Source organism: Somniosus microcephalus, chromosome 11, assembly GCF_052327205.1.
Source record: "Somniosus microcephalus isolate GS21.2 chromosome 11, FLI_Smic_1.0, whole genome shotgun sequence".
NCBI lineage: Eukaryota > Metazoa > Chordata > Chondrichthyes > Squaliformes > Somniosidae > Somniosus > Somniosus microcephalus.
Window position 1 is genome coordinate 87,333,808 of NC_140997.1, and position 25,375 is coordinate 87,359,182.

The 25,375-nt window shown below is 46.4% G+C and overlaps 1 protein-coding gene across 1 annotated transcript in view; it reads left to right on the top strand.

The window, feature by feature from the left end:
- LOC147110699 (uncharacterized) overlaps positions 1–25,375 on the top strand; it is a 246,681-nt gene that overhangs the window by 21,479 nt on the left and 199,827 nt on the right. The window contains exons 2-8 of the mRNA XM_085999950.1: positions 6,330–6,440; positions 8,737–9,345; positions 11,493–11,598; positions 14,879–15,065; positions 15,789–15,959; positions 16,777–16,872; positions 17,382–17,768. Of these exons, the coding sequence (XP_085856076.1) occupies positions 6,330–6,440; positions 8,737–9,345; positions 11,493–11,598; positions 14,879–15,065; positions 15,789–15,959; positions 16,777–16,872; positions 17,382–17,768 (1,667 nt within the window). The remainder of the gene's footprint in view (positions 1–6,329; positions 6,441–8,736; positions 9,346–11,492; positions 11,599–14,878; positions 15,066–15,788; positions 15,960–16,776; positions 16,873–17,381; positions 17,769–25,375) is intronic.

Consider the following 25,375-nt stretch of genomic DNA (forward strand, 5'->3'; position numbering starts at 1 on the left):
GTAAGAAAACTACTAAGCACTTGATTTGAGTATAAAACAAGGCTTTAATCAACTGTTTCACAACCATGAGATTCTAGTTACATCACTAGTTCCTGGTTACAAAAACATCCTGGGCAAGCTGGGCCCACGTCCGAGTATTTATACTCCTTGGACGGTGCCACCAGATGGCCGCCCAGTGTTATTTCATGAGTAATTTCTTCATGAATGATAAGATTCATGACAGTGTGTATGGAATGTAGTGATCAAAGGGGAAAATTAATATAAGAAATGTAAAGGAACACTTTAGCAGCTCTCACTGGAATCAGATAGTGTGTGTCTCAAAAGCAGCGTGTGCTCACATTGGTATTGTGAAGTGTGTGTCTCAGCAGCACTCATACTGGTTGTGGATAGTATGAGGTTTCAATAAAGACTTGATCCTGCATTACTACAACTGAGTGTGTGTGTAATCTGACGTTTAAAGCAATGAAACAAAAAAGAAGAAAGCAGTCGAACAATGCCAAGCCACACATTGAAAGTCCCCTGCCCAGAGTATATTCTTTGCCCTTACTGTTGTGTATGTACCTTTAAGGGAATAACTGGTCTTAGACTGCAGTACCGGCAGTGACCACCCCTGTATAAAAGGCCCTAGCAGGCTTCTGTAGTTTCAGTTTCAAGCTGCCTCTTGTTCAGTAAAGTACCTGTTAAACTGTTCTCCCGAAGTCCGTGTATTATTGAGGCGCAGATTTTACAGTGGCGACGAGTAAGTTCGAACTCACCTGCAGTGTGGCATCATCTCACGGGGATCTCACCTGAAGGGAAGGTCCTGGAAGGTCGTAGTCTGAGCAACGGGCGTCGACCGAGGGCAACCGCCCAAAGAATCCACCGGTGTTTGGAGAATTGCGGGAGAGACTGTGGTTCCAGCGAATCGTGCTGGTAGCAGGTAGCGCGCTGACCCTTCCGAACTGCGGCGGGCTCAAGCTCGATCGAGCGGCTCTACAAATCGGGCCGCGCAGCGTCGCCGGGAAAAGAAAACAAGAGAGAGAGGGTGGAGCGCACAGGGCGCGGTCGGTGCTCGAGAACAGGACAGCGGAGAGAAACTAAACGGGGGGGAAGGAAAGCGAGGCGCGCCGAAGCTGCGGGTCGTCGCCATTACCCCGTAGAACGCTAGGAGCAGCGTGGCAGTAAGGGGAAGAAGCAAAAGCGCGGGAGGCGCCATTTTATCCCGTTGGGGAAGAAGCAAAAGCGCGGGTGGCGCCATTTTATTCCGTTGGGGAAGAAGCAAAAGCGCGGGGGGGCGCCATTTTAAATCGCCCAAGATGCCGAAAAGTGGCAGTATCACTGCTTTCGACGACAAGGTAGAAGACTGGACCACGTATGTGGAAAGAATTGAAGTGTACTGCAAGGCAAATGAGGTGGGTGATGGAAAGAGGGCGTCGGTATTATTAAATCTGATGGGTGCGAGTACGTACGGCCTATTGCGGAATTTAATTACCCCAGCTAAACCAATGGAGAAAAGTTTTGAGGAGATTGTTCATATCTTACAGGAACACCTAAGCCCTACACCACTGCTGATAGCAGAAAGATTCAAGTTCCATAAAAGAAACCAGCACAAAGATGAGAGCAATGCTGACTATCTTACGGAACTACGCAAGTTATCGAAGCACTGCCAGTTCGGAGCAGGACTGGCAGACACCTTACGGGATAAGTTTGTCTGCGGGCTCCAGAGTGAAGGAACCCAGAAACGACTACTTTCAAAAAAGGACCTGACGCTAGAACAGGCTTTCAGCATGGCAGTATCCTACGAAGCAGCAGCACGGGGAGCTGCGGAAATACAACAGAAACCACAAGAATACAGCGCTAACGAAATGGCGTATGGAGCCGAAAAGTGCTATCGCTGTGGCAGAACAACCCATGAGCAGAAGGACTGCTGGTTTAAAGACAAAATATGCAGGCAATGCGGGAAAATGGGACATATAGCAAGAGTCTGCAGGTCGGGAAAGAAGACCAACACGACAAGAACTACTAAGGAACAGTACAGGAAAGTAAAGAAACTGACAGATAGTAGTTCAGAAGAGCAGGAGAGTGATAAGGACTCCGGGAGCAGGCGACTAAGTTGTTTAAAGTTACACAACGTGATCGTAAAAGAAGATCACCGAACCATTTGGGTCACCCTCATGATAGCAGGGTCCCCAGTGAAGATGGAATTGGACGCAGGATCAACCCTAACTGTCATGAATTGACGAGACTATGAGCAGCTATTCTCACACATACCCTTAAAGGACACGTCCATTGTATTGAAGACACACACGGGGCAAAAGGTCTACCCCAGAGGAAAAATAAGGGTGCCAGTTGAATATAACGGAAAGGAAACACAGAAACTATACATGTATATACTACGAGATGGAGGACCACCATTATTGGGACGTGAATGGATCCGAAGACTACAATTGGATTGGCATTCCATTCTGGCACTAACTGTGACTGACAAAAAAGATGATGATGTCGCACCTGGACGTCTGTCACAAATTCTATCTGACGTGGAAGAGGTGTTCCAACAAGGACTTGGGACTCTAAAAGGAGTAAAGGCAACCATAAAGATTGAGGATAACGCAACCCCAAAATTTTTCAAGGCCAGACCGGTGCCATATGCGATACGCCCAGCTGTGGAAGCTGAACTGGAGAGTCTGGCGCGTTCGGGGGTGCTGTCTAAGGTGGACTGGAGCGAGTGGGCCACACCCATCGTTCCTGTAATGAAGAAAGCATTGAGCAGCACGCCTGGGGAGCCAAGGAAGGTTCGCATCTGTGGGGACTTCAAGGTGACTGTGAACCCAGTCCTGCACACAGTACAGTATCCGCTTCCGCGGATAGAAGATATTTTCGCCTCACTATCTGGAGGGAAACGTTTTACAAAGATTGACCTGGCTCAAGCGTATCTACAAATGGAGGTGGAAGAAGCATCTAGGAAATACCTCACGATAAACACTCACAAAGGCCTTTACCAGTACAATCGACTGGTATTTGGTGTAGCATCGGCCCCGGCTATGTGGCAGAGGGCAATGGAACAAGTCCTGCAAGGGATCCCGGGGACCCAGTGTTATTTGGACGACATCCTGGTTACGGGCGAAAATGACAATGAACACCTTGCCAACCTGGAACAGGTGCTCACGAGATTGCAGGAATATGGACTACGAGCCAACCATCCCAAATACGAGTTCTTCAGGAGACAAATCTCGTATTGTGGCCACATGATTGATGAGGAAGGGTTCCATAAGTCGCCGGACAAGATTGAGGCTGTAGTCAAGGCTCCAGCACCAGAAAACGTGTCGCAACTGAGGTCGTTCCTCGGGTTGGTGAACTACTACCATAAGTTCTTGCCGAATTTATCTACAATTCTGCACCCACTGAACGCCCTCCTTCAAACTGGTATAACATGGAAATGGAGTGATGAGTGTAAGCGTGCCTTTCAGGAATGTAAATGCCAAATCACTTCAAAAGAAGTATTGGCCCACTACAACCCAACACTACCGATTCGGTTGGCATGTGATGCGTCACCTTACGGCATTGGAGCGGTGCTGTCACACAAATTCCGTGACGGTTCAGAGAGGCCAATAGCCTTTGCATTGCGCTCGCTAACCTCAGCCGAGCGTAACTATGCCCAGATTGACAGGGAGGCCCTCAGCCTGGTGTGGGGGGTGAAGAAGTTCAATCACTATCTGCACGGGCAGAAATTCACCCTACTGTGATCATCAACCCCTGGTCTCAATTTTTAACCCAAAGAAGGGTGTTCCGGTGATGACGGCGCAATGGCTGCAAAGATGGTCACTTTTTCTAGGGGCACATCAGCATGACATAGAGTACAAAGGTACGAAACAACATGGAAACGCTGATGGGCTGTCGCGCCTACCGTTGCCTACGGCGGAAGAAGCACCTGCAGTGGACCCAGTGGAGATATTCCATGCGACCATAGTCGAATGTTTGCCTGTTACAAACGCAAGTATTGAGAAGGAAACCCGAAATGACCCGACACTCTCTCGGCTCTATGATTTGACGGTGAAGGGATGGCCAGCATATGGCGACTCACTGTTGCCAGCATTCTCGCCAAGGAGGGAACAGCTGTCAGTGTGCCGGGGAACCTTGATGTGTGGATCCCGAGTGGTAATTCCACCCAAGTTGAGAGATAGAGTACTCAATAAGCTTCACGAGGGTCATCTGGGAGGGGTAAAAATGAAGAGCCTAGCCAGGGCATTTGTGTGGTGGCCGGGAATCGATAAAGAAATCGAGGATATGACCAAGAGATGTACAGGATGCCAGAAGGTCCAAAACGCTCCACCACAGGCCCCGCTACATCCATGGGAGTGGCCCTCATCTCCATGGCAACGGGTACACATTGATTTCGCTGGTCCATTTATGGACTCAATGTTTCTAATCGCTGTGGACGCCCATTCGAAATGGCCAGAGGTCATTAAAATGTCCTCCACCACCACGGAGAAAACTATTGCAGTCGTAAAGACCATCTTCGCCAGGAATGGGTTGCCAGAACAGATCTGTTCCGACAATGGCCCACAGTTTGTGTCTGAGGATATCTGGAGGTTCCTGAAGAATAATGGGGTGAAACATTACACATCTGCCCCATATCATCCAGCCACAAATGGATTGGCTGAGAGGTTTGTTCAGACCTTTAAAAAGGCCATAAAGGCAATGTATAATGACGACATACCACTGCAACACAAGGTGGATAACTTCCTGTTTGCTTACCGGAATGCGACACATGCAGTAACCAACCAAACTCCAGCCATACTGTTTTTCAACCGGAGACTAAGATGTCGCTTGGATTTGCTCAAACCAAACATAAGACGAGATGTTGAGGATAAGCAGTTCCAGCACATAAATGAGAAGCCAACCAGGAGCTTCAAGATAGGGCAACCAGTCTTGGCCCGCGACTGCCGAACAGAAAAATGGCAGCCAGGCACGATATGCACACAGCAGGGACCACTAATGTACACAGTGGACGTTGGAGAGAGCATCGTGAGACGCCATGCTGACCAGATTCTAGAGTCACAGGAACAAGCCAAACCTGTACCACAAGCATGTGCACCTGGTAATGAGCCCGAAGTACAGATTGCGTCTACCTCAGAAGCAGGGGTATTGGAAACTGACGAACCAACCAATGACAATGAGCCAGAATTGACTCCACCGCCAGAACAGGATACTCGAGAAAGGCGCTATCCAGTCCGGATCAGGAAGCCTCCTCAAAGACTGAACTTATAAATGACTATTCCAGTTGATGTATATATTACTGAGAAAATTGTAATTGTAATTAGTTATTATTTAGTTGTTAAATGAATGTTATGTACTGTTTATCTAAAAGGGGAGGAATTGTTGTGTATGTACCTTTAAGGGAATAACTGGTCTTAGACTGCAGTACCGGCAGTGACCACCCCTGTATAAAATGCCCTAGCAGGCTTCTGTAGTTTCAGTTTCAAGCTGCCTCTTGTTCAGTAAAGTACCTGTTAAACTGTTCTCCCGAAGTCCGTGTATTATTGAGGCGCGGACTTTACTCTTACTACCATCAGTGCTTCTTCCAGGTGGTGTTCAACATGGAGGAGTACTGAATCATCAGCTGAGGGAGGGGCGGTAGGTGGTAATCAGGTTTCCTTGCCCATGCTTGACCTGAAGCCATGTGATTTAATGGGGTCCGGAGTCAATCTTGGGGACTCCCTGGGCCACTCCCACCCGACTGTATACCACTGTACTACCACCTCTGGTGGGTCTGTCGTGCTGGGATAGGACATACCCAGGGATTTTGATGGAGGAGTCTGGGACACTGGCTGAAAGGTATGATTCTGTGAGTATGACTATCTCAGGCTGTTGCTTGACTAGTCTGTGGGACAGCTCTCCCAATTTTGGCACAAGTCCCCAGATGTTGGTGAGGAGGACTTTGCAGAGTTGACTGGGCTGGGTGTGCCGTTGTTGTGTCCGAAGCCAGTGCCTAGGTTGATGCTGGGTTATTTTTTGAAGCGATTTTTGTACAACTGAGTAACTTGCTAGGCAGAGGACATTGCTGTGGGTCTGGAGTCACATATAGGCCAGACCAGGTAAGGACGGCAGATTTCCTTCCCTAAAGGACATTAGTGAACCAGATGGGTTTTTACGATAATCCGATAATTTCATGGTCACCATTACTGATACTTGCTTTTTATTCCAGATTTATTTACTTAACTGAATTTAAATTCCCCAGCTGCTGTGGTGGATTATTAGTCCAGTAACCTAACCACTATGCTACCGTACCCCTCAGTACTCCTTACTGCGCTCTGATCCAAGTCCTCATGTTCTTTATTTTGTTTGCACAGTCGGGTTCAGAAGATGGTGAAGTTGCTATTTTCCAGCGTGGCACCACAGGGCTAATTTCATATCTGCCGGAGGATCTGAGGGACTTAGCCCTCGACGACCCAGTTCTTGAGGTAAAATCCAACTGTTCATCACGTATACCATTCCTTTAACATCCTTGCAGGAACATTGTATGAGACTGCCTGTGCTTGGCGATAGAACGTCAGTTTCACAACACTCCAGCTCGGCCGACACTGCATTGATTTGAAGTATACATGTTATAGTCTGCGTGTTGAAGTATACATGTTATAGTCTGTGCGTTGAAGTATACGTGTTATAGTCTGCGCGTTGAAGTATACATGTTATAGTCTGCGTGTTGAAGTATACATGTTATAGTCTGCGTGTTGAAGTATACATGTTATAGTCTGCGTGTTGAAGTATACATGTTATAGTCTGCGTGTTGAAGTATACATGTTATAGTCTGCACGTTGAAGTATACATGTTATAGTCTGCGTGTTGAAGTATACATGTTATAGTCTGCGCGTTGAAGTATACATGTTATAGTCTGCGCGTTGAAGTATACATGTTATAGTCTGCGCGTTGAAGTATATATGTTATAGTCTGCGTGTTGAAGTATACATGTTATAGTCTGCGCGTTGAAGTATACATGTTATAGTCTGCGTGTTGAAGTATACATGTTATAGTCTGCACGTTGAAGTATACATGTTATAGTCTGCGCGTTGAAGTATACGTTATAGTCTGCGTGTTGAAGTATACATGTTATAGTCTGCGTGTTGAAGTATACATGTTATAGTCTGTGCGTTGAAGTATACATGTTATAGCTTGCATGTTGAAGTATACATGTTATAGCCTGCGCGTTGAAGTATACATGTTATAGTCTGCGCGTTGAAGTATACATGTTATAGTCTGCACGTTGAAGTATACATGTTATAGTCTGCACGTTGCAGTGTACATGTTATAGCCTGAGCGTTGAAGTATACATGTTATAGTCTGCATGTTAAAGTATACATGTTATAGTCTGTGTGTTGAAGTATACATGTTATAGTCTGCGCATTGAAGTATACATGTTATAGCTTGCGTGTTGAAGTATAAATGTTATAGCCTGCGCGTTGAAGTATACATGTTATAGTCTGCACGTTGCAGTATACATGTTATAGCCTGCGCGTTGAAGTATACATGTTATAGTCTACGTGTTGAAGTATACATGCTATAGCCTGCGTTTTGAACTATACATGTTATAGTCTGCACGTTGAAGTATACATGTTATAGTCTGCGCGTTGAAGTATACATGTTATAGTCTGCGTGTTGAAGTATACATGTTATAGTCTGCGCGTTGAAGTATACATGTTATAGTCTGCGTGTTGAAGTATACATGTCATAGTCTGCGCGTTAAAGTATACATGTTATAGTCTGCGTGTTGAAGTATACATGTTATAGTCTGTGCATTGAAGTATACTTGTTATAGTCTGCGCATTGAAGTATACATGTTATAGCCTGCGCATTGAAGTGTACATGTCATGGTCTGCACGTTGAAGTATACATGTTATAGTCTGCGTGTTGAAGTATACATGTCATAGTCTGCGCATTGAAGTGTACATGTTATAGCCTGCGCGTTGAAGTATGCACGCTGGAGTCTGCGTGTGGAAGTGCATTGGGCTGATCATCTTTGTATTTGAGTCAGTAAAGCAACACAACAACCTAAACCTGTTACAAGTCAGTTACTTTATTGGTTAAAATGAATGCACCACTGAGGCTGCCGGACATCACTATGTGCACGAGCTGCCGCTACAGGCGGTACGAATGCAGTCCAGTGATGACTCTTTGGCAAAGGCCTGTGCTCTGCTCAGCCCTGTGCAGCTGCAGCATTGAGAGCTGAGCAAGTGAGCGTCAGACCCACCTATCCCCTCTCCATGACAGTGTGTATCGGTGCTCCCGGTTGTTCTCGCATCACTTGGCCTAACTTTGTAATAGATCAACTCCACCCCTTCTACAGTCAAGCACAATGTCAGTGCTGTGCACTGCCTCGATGAATAACACAAAGAAGTTGGGATAAGCTGAACTTTTCAAGCTTAAATAAATCAGGCATAAGCCATTCTGTAGGGTGCAAGGTAGCATGGGAGAGGAATTGCAGAATCTTTTGAATGAAAGAACATCTGACGCACTACACTTTATAGATAGGACAAAAAGTGCAAGGTTCCTGTGTTGGTGCAGAGCCTGCTAGACATGAGCACAGGATGCAGAATTGTGGCGACCATGTTGTAGCTCTATCTCTGGCCCGTGTTCATACATAGTGAGGCTTCCCATCCTATCGATTGTTTTAAAATGTTTTTCTCTACCTCTCTCATTGAAGTCTTAGCTCTCGAACGTTAAATGCCCATCTTGGTGTCAATGGTTTCTGAATGTCCACAGGAAATGCTGGAATCTGCAAGATGCCCACGTGAGGCTTGGGCACAAGAGTACAGGCAAAGACCGTTTGACCCTCACGAGGACTTTAAGGGTGAGAATTACAGACACTTGAAAACATCAAAGACCACTGATAAATGTACAGAGAGTGAAGCTGGCCCTTTAAGTGCTGACAGTGTTGAATCACTGGGACTACTAGAAGGTTTTATCACTGGTGAGAGTGAGAACTCACAGGACCTAGAAACAGAATCCAGGCCTGGTAAAAAGGAGCACCCTGTGGATCTAGCAAATAGCGGTAGAGGAGACCCACATTCATCCATAACACAAAAAGTTATTAGCACTAAGGAACGGAAAAGCCTAAGGTGCCAAGCCAGTGAAGATGGGAATTTAGATTACTGGTGTATCCCAACCACAGCAACAGCTGGACTTTCAGAATTAACAACTGCAAAGGACTTCAAGCCGAATATCCCAGAAAGCACCCTAGAGACTGTCCTGGACAAGGCAACATCTACCGAAAGGCACTCAATGAACAAGGAATGTAAACAAGTGTCAAGGGAAGGGCTAAGCAGAGGGGAGTCAACATGTGCTGGACGGCACACTATACTCTCTTTAGAGGTGAGCTGGTAAACATTCTCCTCTTCTGCTAAAGACACAAGTGCTTCCTTAAGATGTTCCCGGAGAGGGAAGTGTGGTGTGGAGTTAGAATACTGACTTTTGGCACCTGGAACAAATTAAACTCAGAGGGACTGAAGGTTTCATCTAACTGATTGGTACAGGGTACTTACTACCCTTTCACCTCTGGGTGAGATCCTGACTAGATAGAAAAGAGTGCCTTTTTGCGTTTTTTGAACATACATGCTAGGTATGAATTAAGAGGCGGCATGAATCATTCTCAGTAACGTCCCTTTAAGGATGCATTTTCTGAGCAGTGTGTCGGCTCAAATGGCCAGAGAGGAGAGATTCTAAAAAGGAGGGAGAGAGAAAACAGGGAACTACAGGCCAGTTAGCCTGACATCAGTTGTCGGGGAAAATGCTGGAATCCATTATTAAGGAAGTGGTAACAGGGCACTTAGAAAATCATAATATGATTAGGCAGAGTCAACATGGTTTTATGAAAGGTAAATCGTGTTTGACAAATTTATTAGAGTTTTTTGAGGATGTAACTAGCAAGGTAGATAAAGGGGAACCAGTGGATGTAGTATATTTGGATTTCCAAAAGACATTCGATAAGGTGCCACATAAAAGGTTGTTAAGCAAAATAAGGGCTCATGGGGTTGGGGGTAAGGTATTAGCATGGATAAAGGATTGGTTAACAAACAGAAAACAGAGAGTAGGGATAAACGGGTCATTTTCAGATTCGCAGGCTGTAACTAGTGGGGTGCCACAAGGATCAGTGCTTGGGCCTCAGCTATTTACAATCTATATTAATGACTTCGATGAAGGGACCGAGTGCAATGTTCCAAGTTTGCTGACAATACAAAGCTAGGTGGAAAAGTAAGATGTGAGGATGACACAAAGAGCCTGCAAAGGGATATAGACAGATTAAGTGAGTGAGCAATAAGGTGGCAGATGGAGTATAATGTGGGGAAATGTGAGGTTATTCACTTTGGTAGGAAGAGTAGAAATACAGAATATTTTTTAAATGGTGAGAAACTATTAAATGTTGGTGTTCAGAGAGATTTGGGTGTCCTAGTACAAGAAACACAGAGAGTTAGCATGCAGGTACAGCAAGCAATTAGGAAGGCAAATGGCATGTTGGCCTTTATTGTTTAGAGGGTTGGAGTACAAGAATAAGGAAGTCTTGCTACAATTGTACAGGGCTTTGGTGAGACCACACCTAGAGTACTGTGCACAGTTTTATGGAAGGATATACTTGCCTTAGAGATGGTGCAATGAAGGTTCATTAGATTGATCCCTGGGATGAGAGGGTTGTCCTATAATGAGAGATTGAGTAGATTGGGCCTATACTCTCTGGAGTTTAGAAGAATGAGAGGTGATCTCATTGAAACATAAAAGATTCTGAGGGGGATTGCCAGGGTAGATGCTGCGAGATTGTTTCCCCTGGTTGGAGAGTCTAGAACTAGGGGGCATAATCTCAGGATAAGGGACCAGCCTTTTAAGACTGAGATAAGGAGGAATTTCTTCACTCAGAGGGTTGTGAATCTTTGGAATTCTCTATCCCAGAGGGCTGTGGATGCTCAGTCGTTGAGTATTTGCAAGGCTGAGATAGATAGATTTTTGGACTCATGGGGAATTAAGGGATATGGGGATAGGGCAGGAAAGTGGAGTTGAGGTCAAAGATCAGCCACGATCTTATTGAATGGCGGAGCAAGCTCGAGGGCAGTATGGCCTACTCCTGCTCCTAATTATTACGTTCTTATGTAGAAGGAGTCCGGGCACTTCAGATCCCACACAGCTTCCTCCAGTATTGGTCAACAATGAGCTTGCCCTTTAGGTTTATCTGCTGAACTGGTGCTATCCGACATCCAGCTCTCTGACTGACATTCAGCTGATATCTTCACCTCCACCAACAGCGCTTGGTGAAGTCTGAAGTGATGTTCTCTGCTCCAGCCCTGGCACCAATCTCATTCTCAGAAGACAAAGAGTAAGGTTTTGATCTCCCTAATGTGTGTCCTCGGCCTCTGAACACTGCCCTCAGACTGTATTCTTTAAACAGATGTTCTCGTTTAATTTTAAATCTCAGATAATATTTTGTGCGACCTGACAAGCTGATCTCCAGTTGCTGTTGAACTTGTTTGTAGTGTATAGACCAAGTAGACCTGGATGGGATCCTACAGAGCCTGCAACAGGTGAAAGACCGCAGTACTGATTTAGAGGACATCATGAATAGCACTTGGTCTGCTTCAGGTAAGCAGAGATAGCATTCTCATTACAACAACAGAAAATGCTGGAAAAACTCAGCAGGTCAGGCAACATCCATGGAGAGAAATTTGAGTTGACGTTTCGGGCCGGACCCTTCTTCAAAACTGGAAAGAAAAGAAAATAGATCGAAGGCAGGGCTGCGATCGGACAAAAGAAGTGAAAGAGACAAAAGGAGTAGAAGAGACAATAAAAGGTGTTCGAAGCCAGACGAGATGGTAATAGGCTGAGATTAGGTGTGAAGTGTACTGGCAGGGCAAGAGATAGCTGCCAGGTGGGAGAGTGAAACAAAAGGAAAGGGAGGGGGGGAAAGGAGTGGAAAAATTACAGGTAAAAAATTAATGGGGGCTGAGGTTATGATCTGAAATTGTTGAACTCGATATTGAGTCCGGAAGGCTGCAAAGTGCCTAATCGGAAGATGAGGTGCTGTTCCTCGAGTTTACGTTGAGCTTCCGTGGAACAATACAAGAGGCCAAGGACGGTGAGGTCCGAGTGGGAATGGAGCGGTGAATTAAAATGACAGGCGACCGGAAGCTCGGGGTCACCCTTACGGACCAAACGGAGGTGTTCCGCAAAGCGGTCACCCAATCTGCGTTTGGTCTCCCCAATGTAGAGGAGACCGCATCGTGAGCAGCGAATACAGTATACTAGATTGCGAGAAGTACAAGTAAATCGCTGTTTCACCTGGAAGGGGTGTTTGGGGCCCTGGACAGTGGGAAGGGGGGAGGTATAGGGGCAGGTGTTACATCTCCTCCGCTTGCACGGGAAGGTGCCAGGTGAAGGGGAAGGGCTGTTTGGGGTGATAGAGGAGTGGACTAGGGTGTCTCGGAGGGAGCGGTCCCTACGGAATGCTGAAAGGGGAGGGGAGGGGAAGATACGTTTGGTGGTGGGATCACTTTGGAGGTAGCGGAAATGCCGGAGGATGATCCGTTGAATGTGGAGGCTGGTGGGGTGAAAGGTGAGGACAAGGGGAACCCTACCGTGGTCCCAGGAAGGAGGGGCAGAAGTGCGGGAGATAGAACTGACACGGTCGAGGGCAGTGTCAACCACGGTAGAGGGGAATCCTCGGTTGTGGAAAAAGGAGGACATGCCTGAAGCACTGGTGTGGAAGGTGGCATTGTCGGAGCAGATGCAGCGGAGACGGAGAAACTGGGAGAATGGAATAGAGTCCTTACAGGAGGCGGGGTGGGAGGAAGTGTAGTCCAGGTAGCTGTGGGAGTCAGTGGGCTTGTAGTGAATATTGGTCGATAACCTATCCCCAGAGATGGAGACGGAGAAGTCGAGGAAGGGAAGGGAAGAGTCAGAGATGGACCATGTGAAGGTGAGGGAAGGGTGGAAATTGGAGGCAAAGTGAATGAAATTGTCTAGTTCGGGGCGATAGCAGGAAACGGCACCGATACAGTCATCAATGTATCAGAAAAAGAGGTGAGGGAGGGGACCCGAGTAGGACTGGAACAAAGATTGTTCCACATAGCCCACGAAAAGGCAGGCATAGCTAGGACCCATGCGAGTACCCATGGCAACACCTTTGATTTGGAGGAAATGAGTGGAGTTAAAGGAGAAGTTGTTCAATGTGAGAACAAGTTCAGCCAGGCGGAGGAGGGTGGTGGTGGATGGGGACTGGTCGGGCCTCTATTCAAGGAAGAAGTGGAGCTTCCTCAGGCCATCCTGGTGGGGGTTCTCAGCCTATTACCATCTCGTCTGGCTTCGAACACCTTTTATTGTCTCTTCTACTGCTTTTGTCTCTTTCACTTCTTTTGTCCGATCGCAGCCCTGCCTTCGATCTATTTTCTTTTCTTTCCAGTTTTGAAGAAGGGTCCGACCCGAAAAGTCAACTCAAATTTCTCTCCATGGATGTTGCCTGACCTGCTGAGTTTTTCCAGCATTTTCTGTTGTTATTTCGGATTTCCAACATCTGCAGTATTTTGCTATCGCAATAGCATTCTCATTCACTTATTTACAGTCTATTTGGATTTGCTCTCTCCCCATTGCCTCTGACAATCTGTTCACCACTACAGTCTTCCTTCAACCATGGGACGAGATTGTCCAAGCTGCCCTCATGAGAATGGGACAGTCTAGGGGTTGGCGAAGGGGTCTCCCCACAGATCCTCCTCACCATGATCGAAGAGTGCCACAGTTCTCCCTACAGCAGGAAGCTGGGCTGTTTGGGACACTCATTACAATGTAGCTTCCTCCAGCTAGGAGCTCAGAAATATCTGGATATTCACCATCCTGTTTCTTCGCTGTGAGACGATTTGGTTTGTGACTGCACTCAGTAACACTGCCAAAATAAGCCAACAATAGGAAGGGACAATCCATCATAGAGTGTTGGAGAGAATAGCACTCCCACATAGCTCAGACACCAAGCTGCACGTCACCTGAACAGGGAAACCCCAAAGCTTTGATGGCTGGACAGAAACCCAGCAGACACTGACACAGTGGGCATGCACATCAGTGCACCTGTACCACCACTGCCAGCCCCTGGAGTGGTGTGATAGCCCAGCCATTCAGTAGCACAGTGTTCCACCTGCCCTGTATGTGATGAACGCAATATATGTCAGTGTATTATAGCCTAAGAACAATTGCGAAGAAACAGTTTTAAAGGTAGAATTTTTTTTCCAGCAGTTCACCATGTGCTTGCTTTGGGCAATCTCCCAGGAGCCTCCAAATCAGCCACTCTCACATAGGGACTGTGGTCAGCGGCAAGACTGCGCTTGAGAAGCAGCCTTGTGGAGGCAGCAGTAGTTGGGTGAATTTAACATAAGTTGGGGTTTATATTTTGATTTTCCTGGTGATTAAGGTGAGGAGTGGAACATTTCTACTTTAAGCACACAGTGTGAGTGCCGGGTAGTCCCAGTTCAGGGATCAGCTGAATCAGGTACAGGCTAATGCTTCCGTTACACCCCCGTAACATACCTTCATCCCAGACATTTAGATAGGGTTGGCTAGCTGCATGTTAAAGATGGATGATTTATTTTAGTTCTAGAACAAGCATTATGACTTCCATTGTAACTTTACAGAGGGTAAATCGATGAGAACATTTCCTGGGTAACTGCACATACTTGGTTTCTACTAAGAATACAGAGCAACCCTCAGCTCTAAGCTGTAAAGAACTGTACACTAATGGGGCTGTGTGCTATACTGCTTCAGTCACACTTTACCTATCCTTTTTACAACAACTGCTTGTTTTATTGTGTCAAAGGAAATACAGATTTGCACATAGTGGAAGAGCAGATTTCACTGTGAGTATTCTTACTTTACTATGCAGTACCTTCTCGTGTTAATAGTGAGCAGAGCCTTATGGAACAGCTCACCTTACTGTGTGTCAAGCAGTCAGGAGGAGCTGTCACGTTGAATAACCAAACGCCAGTGTGTAATGGAGAGCACCAGGCCGACAGGGAGAGGTGGACCAGGCTTGACGGAGGCAGTACCGATGGTCTCAAATATTTCCTGAGGTATAAAACAAGCTAGTGTTTAATACTGTGCTTGTTCCATTTATTCAAAATATTGTTTCAGCAAATGTGCTTTTAATTTAAAATCAGAGAACGGGAATTAGAAACAAAACACTTGATGGTCATTAGAGTATTCGGATAATCTAAATATTAAAAATGAATGGATTAAGTTCATGCCTAACAATATGTATACCTCATTCAGTGATTAAGATATGTAACTAAAGAACTTGTGTTTATATACTGCCTTACCACGTTTTCAGGATATCTCAAAGCGCCTTACTGTCAATTAATTAGTTTTGAAGTTCAGAGTAGTTTTGTAGGCAAACACAGCAACCGATTTGCACACAGCAAGCTCTCACAAACAGCAAATGAGAAAAATGACAATCTGTTTTTGGTATTGTTGGTTGAGGGAGGAATGTTGGCCAGGACACCGAGAGAACTCCCTTCTCCTCTTTGAAAAGTGCCATGGAATCTTTTCATTCGTGATGTTCTGAAAGACAGATTGTATTTATAGAGCACTTAATCATTTCTCTGAGAAACCAGAAGTGTGCCGGAAACGGAATTTCGCTCTTAGTTATGATGATGGAGCAGGAGCAATACCAAGGAAATTCCTGGCCATTATCTCTGATCCACTGCATAGGAGATGTATTCATTATCTCGCGGTATATCTTTTTGTTAAACGATAGCCTTATTAACCTTTTCTTTTTCCTCATTTCATGCTCTTAGTCCTGAAGCAGACACCTGTACCTGGGGGATGGGAGAAAACCTGACAATGAAAAAGGCTTCTGAACCTAAAACTGTTTTCATTGACCTACGGAACTGGAAGCAGGAAAGAAGCACATCACAAACAGGCTGCATAGACCGAAAGGAGAAGCTCACATGTCTGCAAAATGAAAGGTAATCCTAGGTGACATGTTGTAAACGTGTTTATAAGTATTCAGTCGATGCTAAGTAACAGGTTTGTTGTATTGGTTCCCGCTGCAGAAAGGTTCCTGTGTAGATGGGCTGCACACTCTATGAATTCTAAACACTGCAATATAAGACTTGACTTCTGCCCAGTGCCCACCTGTAAAAATAGTATGTGGCTGGAATGCTTGTTCATGGCAGATGTGTGATGACGGTGTGATGTGGCAGATGTGTGACGCGACACATGTGTGACGATGCTGTGATGATGTGTGTGAGGAAGGCGTGCTGTGACAGATGTGTGATGATTATGTGATGTGACAGATATGTGAGACCTAAGCCTACTTAAGCAGTTAACAAGCATTGTTCCCCCTCATGGCTCAGCAGCATTGAGAAAATGGTCCACATTGTTACTGAAATAATAATGGGTTATCCATGATCCAGCACTCCCAAAGGGGAGCAGAATTTGCAGGCTTGTGTTTCCCTGAACTACGTTCCCTGTGAGTACTCTCTGCACTGGGAGCGCTGGATTGCAGAACCACCCATCTATCAAACACAAACCAAAGAAAGCTTAGCCAGCTGCAGCCGTCACTTCATCCCCTCAGTGTGCAATTTCAGGAGCTGTGAATCTAACTGTGTCCTGTCAGGTTCCTGTCGGATTTACTGGGTTCATAAGCTCTGATCACCGTGCCTGCATGTTTAGTCATTTCCCAAGATCATGCTGCTGCCAGGGATCGTCACCAGCTGGCAGTGGGTATGAGAGTGAATCCTTATCTCCAATTGTAGTTCTTGTGCCTGTTACTTTACACAGCTCTACTGAATCATCCTTTGAGGAGGACAGCCACGACAATATGTCAGCCCAGAACAGTGACCAAGAACAAAAGAAGGAGCCACAGAGCAACTCAGGGTAAGAAAGGTTAATCATTTAGTGTCAGAATGAGAATCGTGCTATTTGAGTGTATATTTGGGATTTGAGCTCACACAACTCAGTTTTAGTCCCATCAAACTAGAGGTGAAGTGGCTGAAGGAACTTGTTTGAAGTACGTTGACTGGTGTGGTATGAATAAATTGTGATCTGTTCATATTTATCTGTGGGACTAAGATCACATGACGTGGCACAGATTGGCTGTGATATCCCTGTGAGCTACAGCACAGTGATGTTTCATGCCACCCTGCTAGGGTGTTAAATAATAATTTTCTTCCTGAAACTGAAATATATATCACTGAAGTTTAAGGGATATGTTCAACTTGCACAGAGGGCAATATTGGGGCCTGATGTATGAATATGCGCTACCAGTGGGGTGCCTTGACTGCACATACTGGGAAATCGGGAGAAGATATATTGCAGAATTATGAGTCCACTGCATATGATTTTAATGTCATTCATGCCTGAGATTCTTTTATTTTTTCTATCAGATGCAGTGACTGTACAGGTAAAAGCATGTTGCTGAGGCAACTGCGAAAAGCCTCTGTCAAGTCCTCAAAAGTGCCAGGCAGTGATTCCAAATGTGCTGCTGGGCAGGCCAGAGCAACTGGCGAAGAGGCCAGACCAGCGCAGAGAAAGAGAAGAAAAGCAAGAAGTGAACGCAGGAAGCCTGTTGGTGAGCAAGGTGGGGTGTCCTTGGCTCTGGACTCCAGCATGGAGAGAAGAGCTCTGGCGGTGTTCAGTCCACCTGGTGACCAGCTGATCCTCATACCTGCTCCGACACTGAAAAACTGTACTTCAAAGGTCACAATGCCGGCTGTCAGGCAGAGTGACCCAGCACTGCCTAGGAGGGAGCAATATCCTGCAAATGAAAACAGGTAGGAGCAGATGTCCGAGAGGGGGAAATGCATAGATACCATTAACAAAATATCATGTGTTCTTTCTATTTTAATCTCCACTGATTTTCTCTCTCTGGGTGATTTGTCCCTCTCTGTGTCAGCTGTGGCTCAGTTGGTAGCACCCTTGCCTCTGAGTCAGAAGGTTGTGGGTTCAAGTCCCACTCCAGAGACTTGGGCACAATAATCTAGGCTGACACTCCAACAGTGCAGCACTCCCTCAGTACTGCACTGGAGTGCTGTCTTTCGGATGAGACATTAAACCGAGGCCCCATCTGCTCTCTCACGTGGCTGTATAAGATCCCATGGTAGTATTTCGAAGAAGAGCAGGGGAGTTATCTCCGGTATCCTGGCCAATATTTATACCTCAATCAACATAACAAAAACAGATTATCTGGTCATTATCAGATGGCTGTTTGTGGGAGCTTGCTGTGCGCAAATTGGCTGCCATTTTCCTACATTACAACAGTGACTAGACTTCAAAACAGGATTTCCGTTTGTCTCTTTTACCTTGTTCATTTTCATTACTTTCTGTTTCCCTTCTCGTGTTTGCCCTCCTATTACAGACCTTCCCTTTTGTTCTTTCCTCCCCTCCCCCCTTTCCCTGTCCCTGCACTTGCTTAAAAATCTGTTACATCTCTAACTTTTTCTGTTATGTATTGTGTGTTCTCCTCCCACCTGTGGTGGCGCTGTCACAGCAGATAAATGATTGGGTGTTCTCTTGGTTAAGTTTAGCTCTCTTTGTTCGGAACTTGCCAGAACTTCCTTTCCTTCCTGAATAAAGCACTTCATGTTTGAATCTCTGAGTTCTGAGTCCTAAATTGTGTCTAGGTAGAAAGGTGCCAACACAACAAGTGACGACGAGGATCGGATGAATCTGCGTTGTGGGAACTTTCTTGTTTTCGATTACAAAACACTCGGAACAGAGATTGCAGCATCACATTAACGTTACGGCAGTGAGTAAACAGAAATTTTAATTTGAAACGTGAGATAGCTACTATATTAGGAAACATCGGTGATTTTGATGAAAATGTGGAGCAATGGAACGCATATATGGAACGTTTTGACTATTTTGTATTGGCGAATGCGGTGGCAAACGAAAAGGTCGTGCCTACCTTTTTGAGTGTAATGGGGCCGAAGACATTCAATTTACTTCGCAGCCTCGTGCAGCCAGATAAGCCAGGAACTAAAACATATAAGCAACTAGTGGAAATTCTTGGAGCACATTTTTCACCAAAACCTCTGGTTATTGCTGAGAGATTTAGATTTCACAAACGGAATCAAGAGGAGGGGGAATCAGTGACGATGTTTATTGCTACTTTAAAAAGGTTGTCGGAACACTGCCAGTTCAAGGAGGTGCTGAATGACACCATTAGAGACAGACTCGTGTGTGGTCTGCAAAATGCAGCCACACAGAAGTGCCTTCTTACTGAGGACAACCTTATTCTTGAAAAGGCCATTGAAGTTAGTGTCTCCATGGAGATGGCGGAAAAGGAGGCTCACCAGTTGAGTTCAACAGGGAGAGTTCACAAGGTGTCGTCTGAGCTTAAAGGTGCGCGGAAATTACCCATTGCTACTGGGACGTGCGTGGCTAGAGAAAATCACGCTGGACTGGCCTGCAGTCCGCATGATATCAAAAGGGGAGTCAGCTCTGACTGCAGTGTTAAACAAACATGCAGAACTCTTCAATGGGGAACTTGGGAGCATGAAAAAGATCAGCGTGAGACTGGACATTAAACCTGACAGCAAGCCGAAGTTTCACAAAGCCCGACCTGTACCCTATGCAATTAGGCCAAAAGTTGAGGCTAACTTGGAGGCCATAGTCGAGAATGGAGTCCTGGAGCCTGTGAGCGTGAGCAAATGGGCCACACCCATTGTCCCTGTCCTGAAAAAGGATGGATCTGTTCGAATCTGCGGGGATTTTAAAGTGACTATTAACCCGGTGCTGTCTGCGGAACAGTACACTCTTCCCCTCATTGATGATCTTTTTACGGGCCTGGCTGGAGGGCAAAAGTTCAGCAAAATAGACTTATGCCAGGCTTATCTACAAATGCATGTCGATGACAAATCAAAGGAGCTGCTGACAATTGTGACACACAAGGGGCTATACAGGTACTGCCGCCTTCCGTTTGGAATTACGTCGGCCTCTGCTCTATTCCAAAGGGCAATGGATCAGATTTTGAGTGGACTGCCAGGAGTCCAGTGCTACCTGGACGACATCCTTGTCACTGGGACAAATGAGGAGGATCATCTTCTGAACTTGGATGCGACACTACAACGACTGAAAGAGTATGGACTCAGAGTTCGCAAGGACAAATGTGAATTCTTTCAGTCTTCAGTTGAGTACCTGGGGCATGTGCTTGACGCTACTGGCCTGCATAAGGCGCTGTCAAAGGTCAAGGCGATCGTGGAGGCCCCAGCACCCCAGAATGTGAGCCAGTTACGTTCATTTCTGGGGCTACTTAACTACTATGGGAAGTTTATTCCAGACTTAGCAACATTGCTGAAGCCGTTATATCAGTTGCTATGTCAAGGCAAAACATGGAAATGGACTGAACTGTGCAACGAAGCTTTCGCCCAAGCAAAGAAAGCATTGCTGAAATCGGAGGTCCTGACACACTTTGACCCAAAGCTACCCGTGCAGCTAGCATGTGATGCGTCACCATATGGTGTGGGAGCAGTCATATCCCACATCATGCCTTCTGGTGAAGAGAAACCTATCGCCTTCGCATCACGCACCTTGAACAAGGCCGAGAGTAACTATGCACAGATTGAGCGCGAGGCCTTGGGAATCGTTTTTGGAATTTGAAAATTTCATCAGTACCTGTTTGGGAGAAGGTTCACACTCCTGCCGGACCACCGTCCATTGACTTCAATCTTCAGGCCCCACACCGGAATTCCGTCTCTTGCTGCAAGCAGGATGCAAAGGTGGGCTTTACTGTTGTCAGGACACACATACGACATCAAATATCGCAAATCAGACTTGCACGGCAACGCAGACGGTCTCTCGAGGCTACCCTTGCCTGTTACTCCCCCAGAGCCTCGTCAGATAGACATCTTCTACTTTAGATAAGTGGAGGGAGCACCTGTCATGGCAGTTCAGGTGCAAAGGTACACCCGCAACGATCCAGTCCTGTCTGAGGTAATGGACAATGTCATTCAAGGGAGAGCTATAGGAAATTCTCCTAGTGTGAAACCTTACGTTTCAAAAAGAAATGAGCTCTCCGTCCAGGCAGGATGTCTTCTTTGGGGACGCCGTGTCATCATTCTGCCACCTCTGAGGGAACCTATACTGCAACAACTTCATACAGGCCACAGTGGGATGGTTCGGATGAAGGAAATGGCAAGAAGCTACTTCTGGTGGCCAGGTCTTGATGGAAATATTGAGGAGAAAGCCAAAACACGTTCCCCATGTCAACCCTACACCCCTGGGATTGGCCTGCAGAAGTGTGGCAGCGAGTACATGTGGACTTCGCCGGTCCTTTCGAAGAGAAGATGTTTATGGTGGTTGTGGACGCTCGTAGCAAGTGGCTGGAGGTCGCTGTGATGAGGTCTACCACGGCAGAGAAAACAATTGAGAAACTTGGTGAGATGTTCAGCCGTTATGGCTCACCGGAACAACTCGTAAGTGACAACGGTCCACAATTTGTATCACAGGAGTTTGCAACCTTCCTGCATGTGAATGGTGTCCAACACATCAGGTCTGCGCCCTATCATCCCTCTACTAACGGCCTGGCAGAAAGGTTCGTGCAAACTTTGAAGCACGCCTTGAAGGCATCGCAAGGTCAGGGCTCCATCCACCAACGTCTGAACAGCTTCCTGTTGTCCTACAGGAACGAGCCGCATGCCACAACCAAAACTTCCCCCGCTTCGCAGTTGCGGACAAGTTTTGACTTACTCAAACCTCCAAGGGCAGAACAGGTTGTCCATTGTCAACAACAAGCTCAAGTTGAAAAGAGAGAGAAAAGAGCCAAGGAGAGACTGTTTCACCCTGGAGAGCACGTCCTAGCTCGAAACTACAACACTGGACCGAAATGGGTTCCTGCTACGGTGATTGCGCAGACAGGCCCTGTGTCTTACACGGTTGAGACTGCTGAGGACGTCGTCTGGAGAAGACGCACAGATCAACTGTTGCTAGGAGCAGAGACAGCCACAGAGGCTCCAACGGCTGGTTGGCCTGAACTGTTTACGGATGATACCGCAAACCAGCATCCTTTGCCACAGTGCTCTTCTCCAACACAGGAAGTCATAGAGACTGTTCCACCTGTGCAAACTCCTGACTTTCGACTGACACAGGCACCTTCTCCATCCAGGCCTGTGTCAATGCCTACTGCTGTGGAAGCCAGCGATGACCGCCGGTATCCTGTCAGAGAGCGGCGGCCTCCAAGATGCTTGGATCTGTAGGCTTAGTGACTTACCCACAAGACTGGGGCAGAATAAACCCCAGGGTAAAGTCAGGGTTTGAGGCAGCCTACCTCTACCCTTGGTTAGTTGAGTGCATTGAAAGTAACTTACCTGTTGAGGAATAATGTGGACCTTTCATTTAAGAGGGGAGGAATATGTTATGTATTGTGTGTTCTCCTCCCACCTGTGGTGGCGCTGTCACAGCAGATAAATGGTTGGGTGTTCTCTTGGTTAAGTTTAGCTCTCTTTGTTCGGAACTTGCCAGAACTTCCTTTCCTTCCTGAATAAAGCACTTCATGTTTGAATCTCTGAGTTCTGAGTCCTAAATTGTGTCTAGGTAGAAAGGTACCGACACAACATTTTCCAGTTCTGACGAAGGGTCATCGACCTGAAACGTTAACTCTGTTTCTCTCTCCACAGATGCTGCCTGACCTGCTGAGTATTTCCAGCATTTTCTGTTTAATTTCAAAAAGTACTTCATTGGCTGTAAAATGCTTTGGGACGTCCGGTGGTTGTGAAAGGAGCTATATAAATGCGAGTCTTTCTTTTCTTTTTCTCTGGGTGATTTGCCCCCTCACTGAGCCAGTTACGTTGTAGCGTTGCGCCCTGGCTGAGGTCAGTGACTCTACAGACCCACATTGGCTGTCGGTCCCTCAAAACCCTTAATTTAGAATTCTCATCCTTAAGTTTAAATTCCTTCATGGCCACGCCTATGCCAATCTCCGTAACATCCTCCAACCCTATAACCTATTAGGCTATGGGGAAAGAGTGGGGCAGTGGGATTAATTGATAGCTCTTTCAATGAGCCAGCACAGGCACGATGAGCTGAATGGCCTTCTTTGCTGTAAGATTCTATGGGCTCGATTTTGCCATTGGGGGTGGGCTGGGGGCGTGTCAGGTGGTCGTCGTGTCAGGATCCTGACTCCAATGTGAAGTGGGACAAAAGTGCGATTTTGCCCTAATTGGGCACTTGATTTCCAGCGTGTGGAAACCCCTGGCCCAATGAGCCTTTTCATACAGAAAGTCGCCTCCGATGCTGTCATCAATGCTGCTTCTTTTTCAGCCTTTAAACTTTATGCTCATTGTTCTGAGCACTTTCATCGCCAATTATGTCCACCAGTAGACCAAAGTGTGCTCCAAGATTTGATGAAGCCGCCCTCCAAGCTCTGGTGGAGGGAGCAAGAGCAAATAAGGCGGTGCTCTTCCCTTCCTCAGGGAGGAAAAAGCCTCCCCAGCAGACTAAAGCTGTGTGGCTGCAAGTGGCCCAAGAGGTAAACACAATTTCTATGTGCAGCAGAACCTGGCTGCAGTGCAGGAAGAGGTTTCATGACCTCCGCACAGGAAAAGTGAGTATGACTTTCCCATCAGCCTCAATCTGATCCCCATCACCTCTCATTACCAGTACTCTGCTTTGACAACCTCTTCCTCCACATCCCACTTGACCCTTACATCCCTGCACCCTTACCCATTCCCTCTCTCTCTATGGTCACATTCACTTAACTATTCTACCATGTAGCCCTCACACTCCCTATCACTGTGATGCAATTAAAACAATGTACAACACACAGGGAGGGCCCTTTGTCTCCTTCTTAGCATCTATGCTATGGATTCTCTACACTCACTCCTTCATTCTCACTCAAACTCCACTTGTGTTCCTCATTGCAGGAAAAGAGAGCCCACAATAAGAGAGAAAGAGCAAGGACAGGAGGAGGGCCACCCTCAGTAGCCCAGCTCACCACTTTGGAAGAGGCGGCTCTCGAGATCGCCGAAGTGGAGGACGATTCGCAAGTGGGGACGGACAGATGGGCGCATCACAGCAAGCTGGTGACAGAATAGTTTAGCATCTTTCTCATTGACATTGCATAAGTGACTGATAATGATTTGATGCTTAGAACATAAGAACATAAGAAATAGGAGCAGGAGTAGGCCAATCGGCCCCTCGAGCCTGCTCCGCCATTCAATAAGATCATGGCTGATCTGATCCTAACCGCCAATCTACTATCACAGAACCATCTCCTGAATCTAACAGAATTAGACACACGAAATAGGAGCAGGATCAGGTTACACGGCCCCTGGGCCCGCTCCACTACCCACAGGGCCATGACCGATCCGAACCTAGACTCATGTCCAAATTCCTGCCCGCTCCCCGTAACCCTTAATTCCCTTTACTTCTAGGAAACTGTCTATTTCTGTTTTAAATTTATGTAATGATGTAGCTCCTACAGCTTTTTGGGGCAGCATATTCCATGGACCTACCACCCTCTGAGTGAAGTAGTTCCTCCTCATCTCAGTTTTGAAAGAGCAGCCCCTTATTCTAAGACTATGCCCCCTAGTTCTAGTTTCACCCATCATCGGGAACATCCACCCGATCCAACCCCTTCACAATCTTATATGTTTCAATAAGATCGCCTCTCATTCTTCTGAACTCCAATGAGTAGAGTCCCAATCTACTCCACCTCTCCTCATATGTCCATCCCCTCATCCCCGGTATTAACCGAGTGAACCTTCTTTGTACTGACTCGAGAGCAAGTATGTCCTTTCTTAAGTATGGACACCAAAACTGTACGCAGTATTCCAGGTGCGGTCTCACCAATACCTTGTACAACTGAAGTAATACTTCCGTTTTTTATATTCTATCCCCCTAGCAATGAAAGCCAACATTCCATTGGCCTTCTTAATCACTTGCTGCACCTGCATACTAACCTTTTGAGTTTCGTGCACCAGGACCCCCAGATCCCTTTGTACTTCAGTACTTTCCAGTTTCTTGCCATTAAGATAATAACTTGCTCTACGATTTTTCCTGCCAAAGTGCATAACCTCACACTTTCCAGTATTGTATTCCATCTGCCAAATCTCTGCCCACTTACTTAGCCTGTCTATGTCCCCTTGCAGGTTTTTTATGTCCTCCTCACTCACTACTTTCCCTCCCATCTTAGTATCATCTGCAAACTTTGATATGTTACACTCGGTCCCCTCCTCCAAATCGTTAATATAGATTGTAAAGAGTTGGGGACCCAGCACTGACCCCTGCGGAACACCACTAGTTACTGATTGCCAGTCTGAGAATGAACCATTTATCCCAACTCTCTGCCTTCTGTTAGATAGCCAATCCTCTATCCATGCCAGAATATTACCCCCAATCCCGTGATTTTTTATCTTATGCAATAATCTTTTGTGTGGCACCT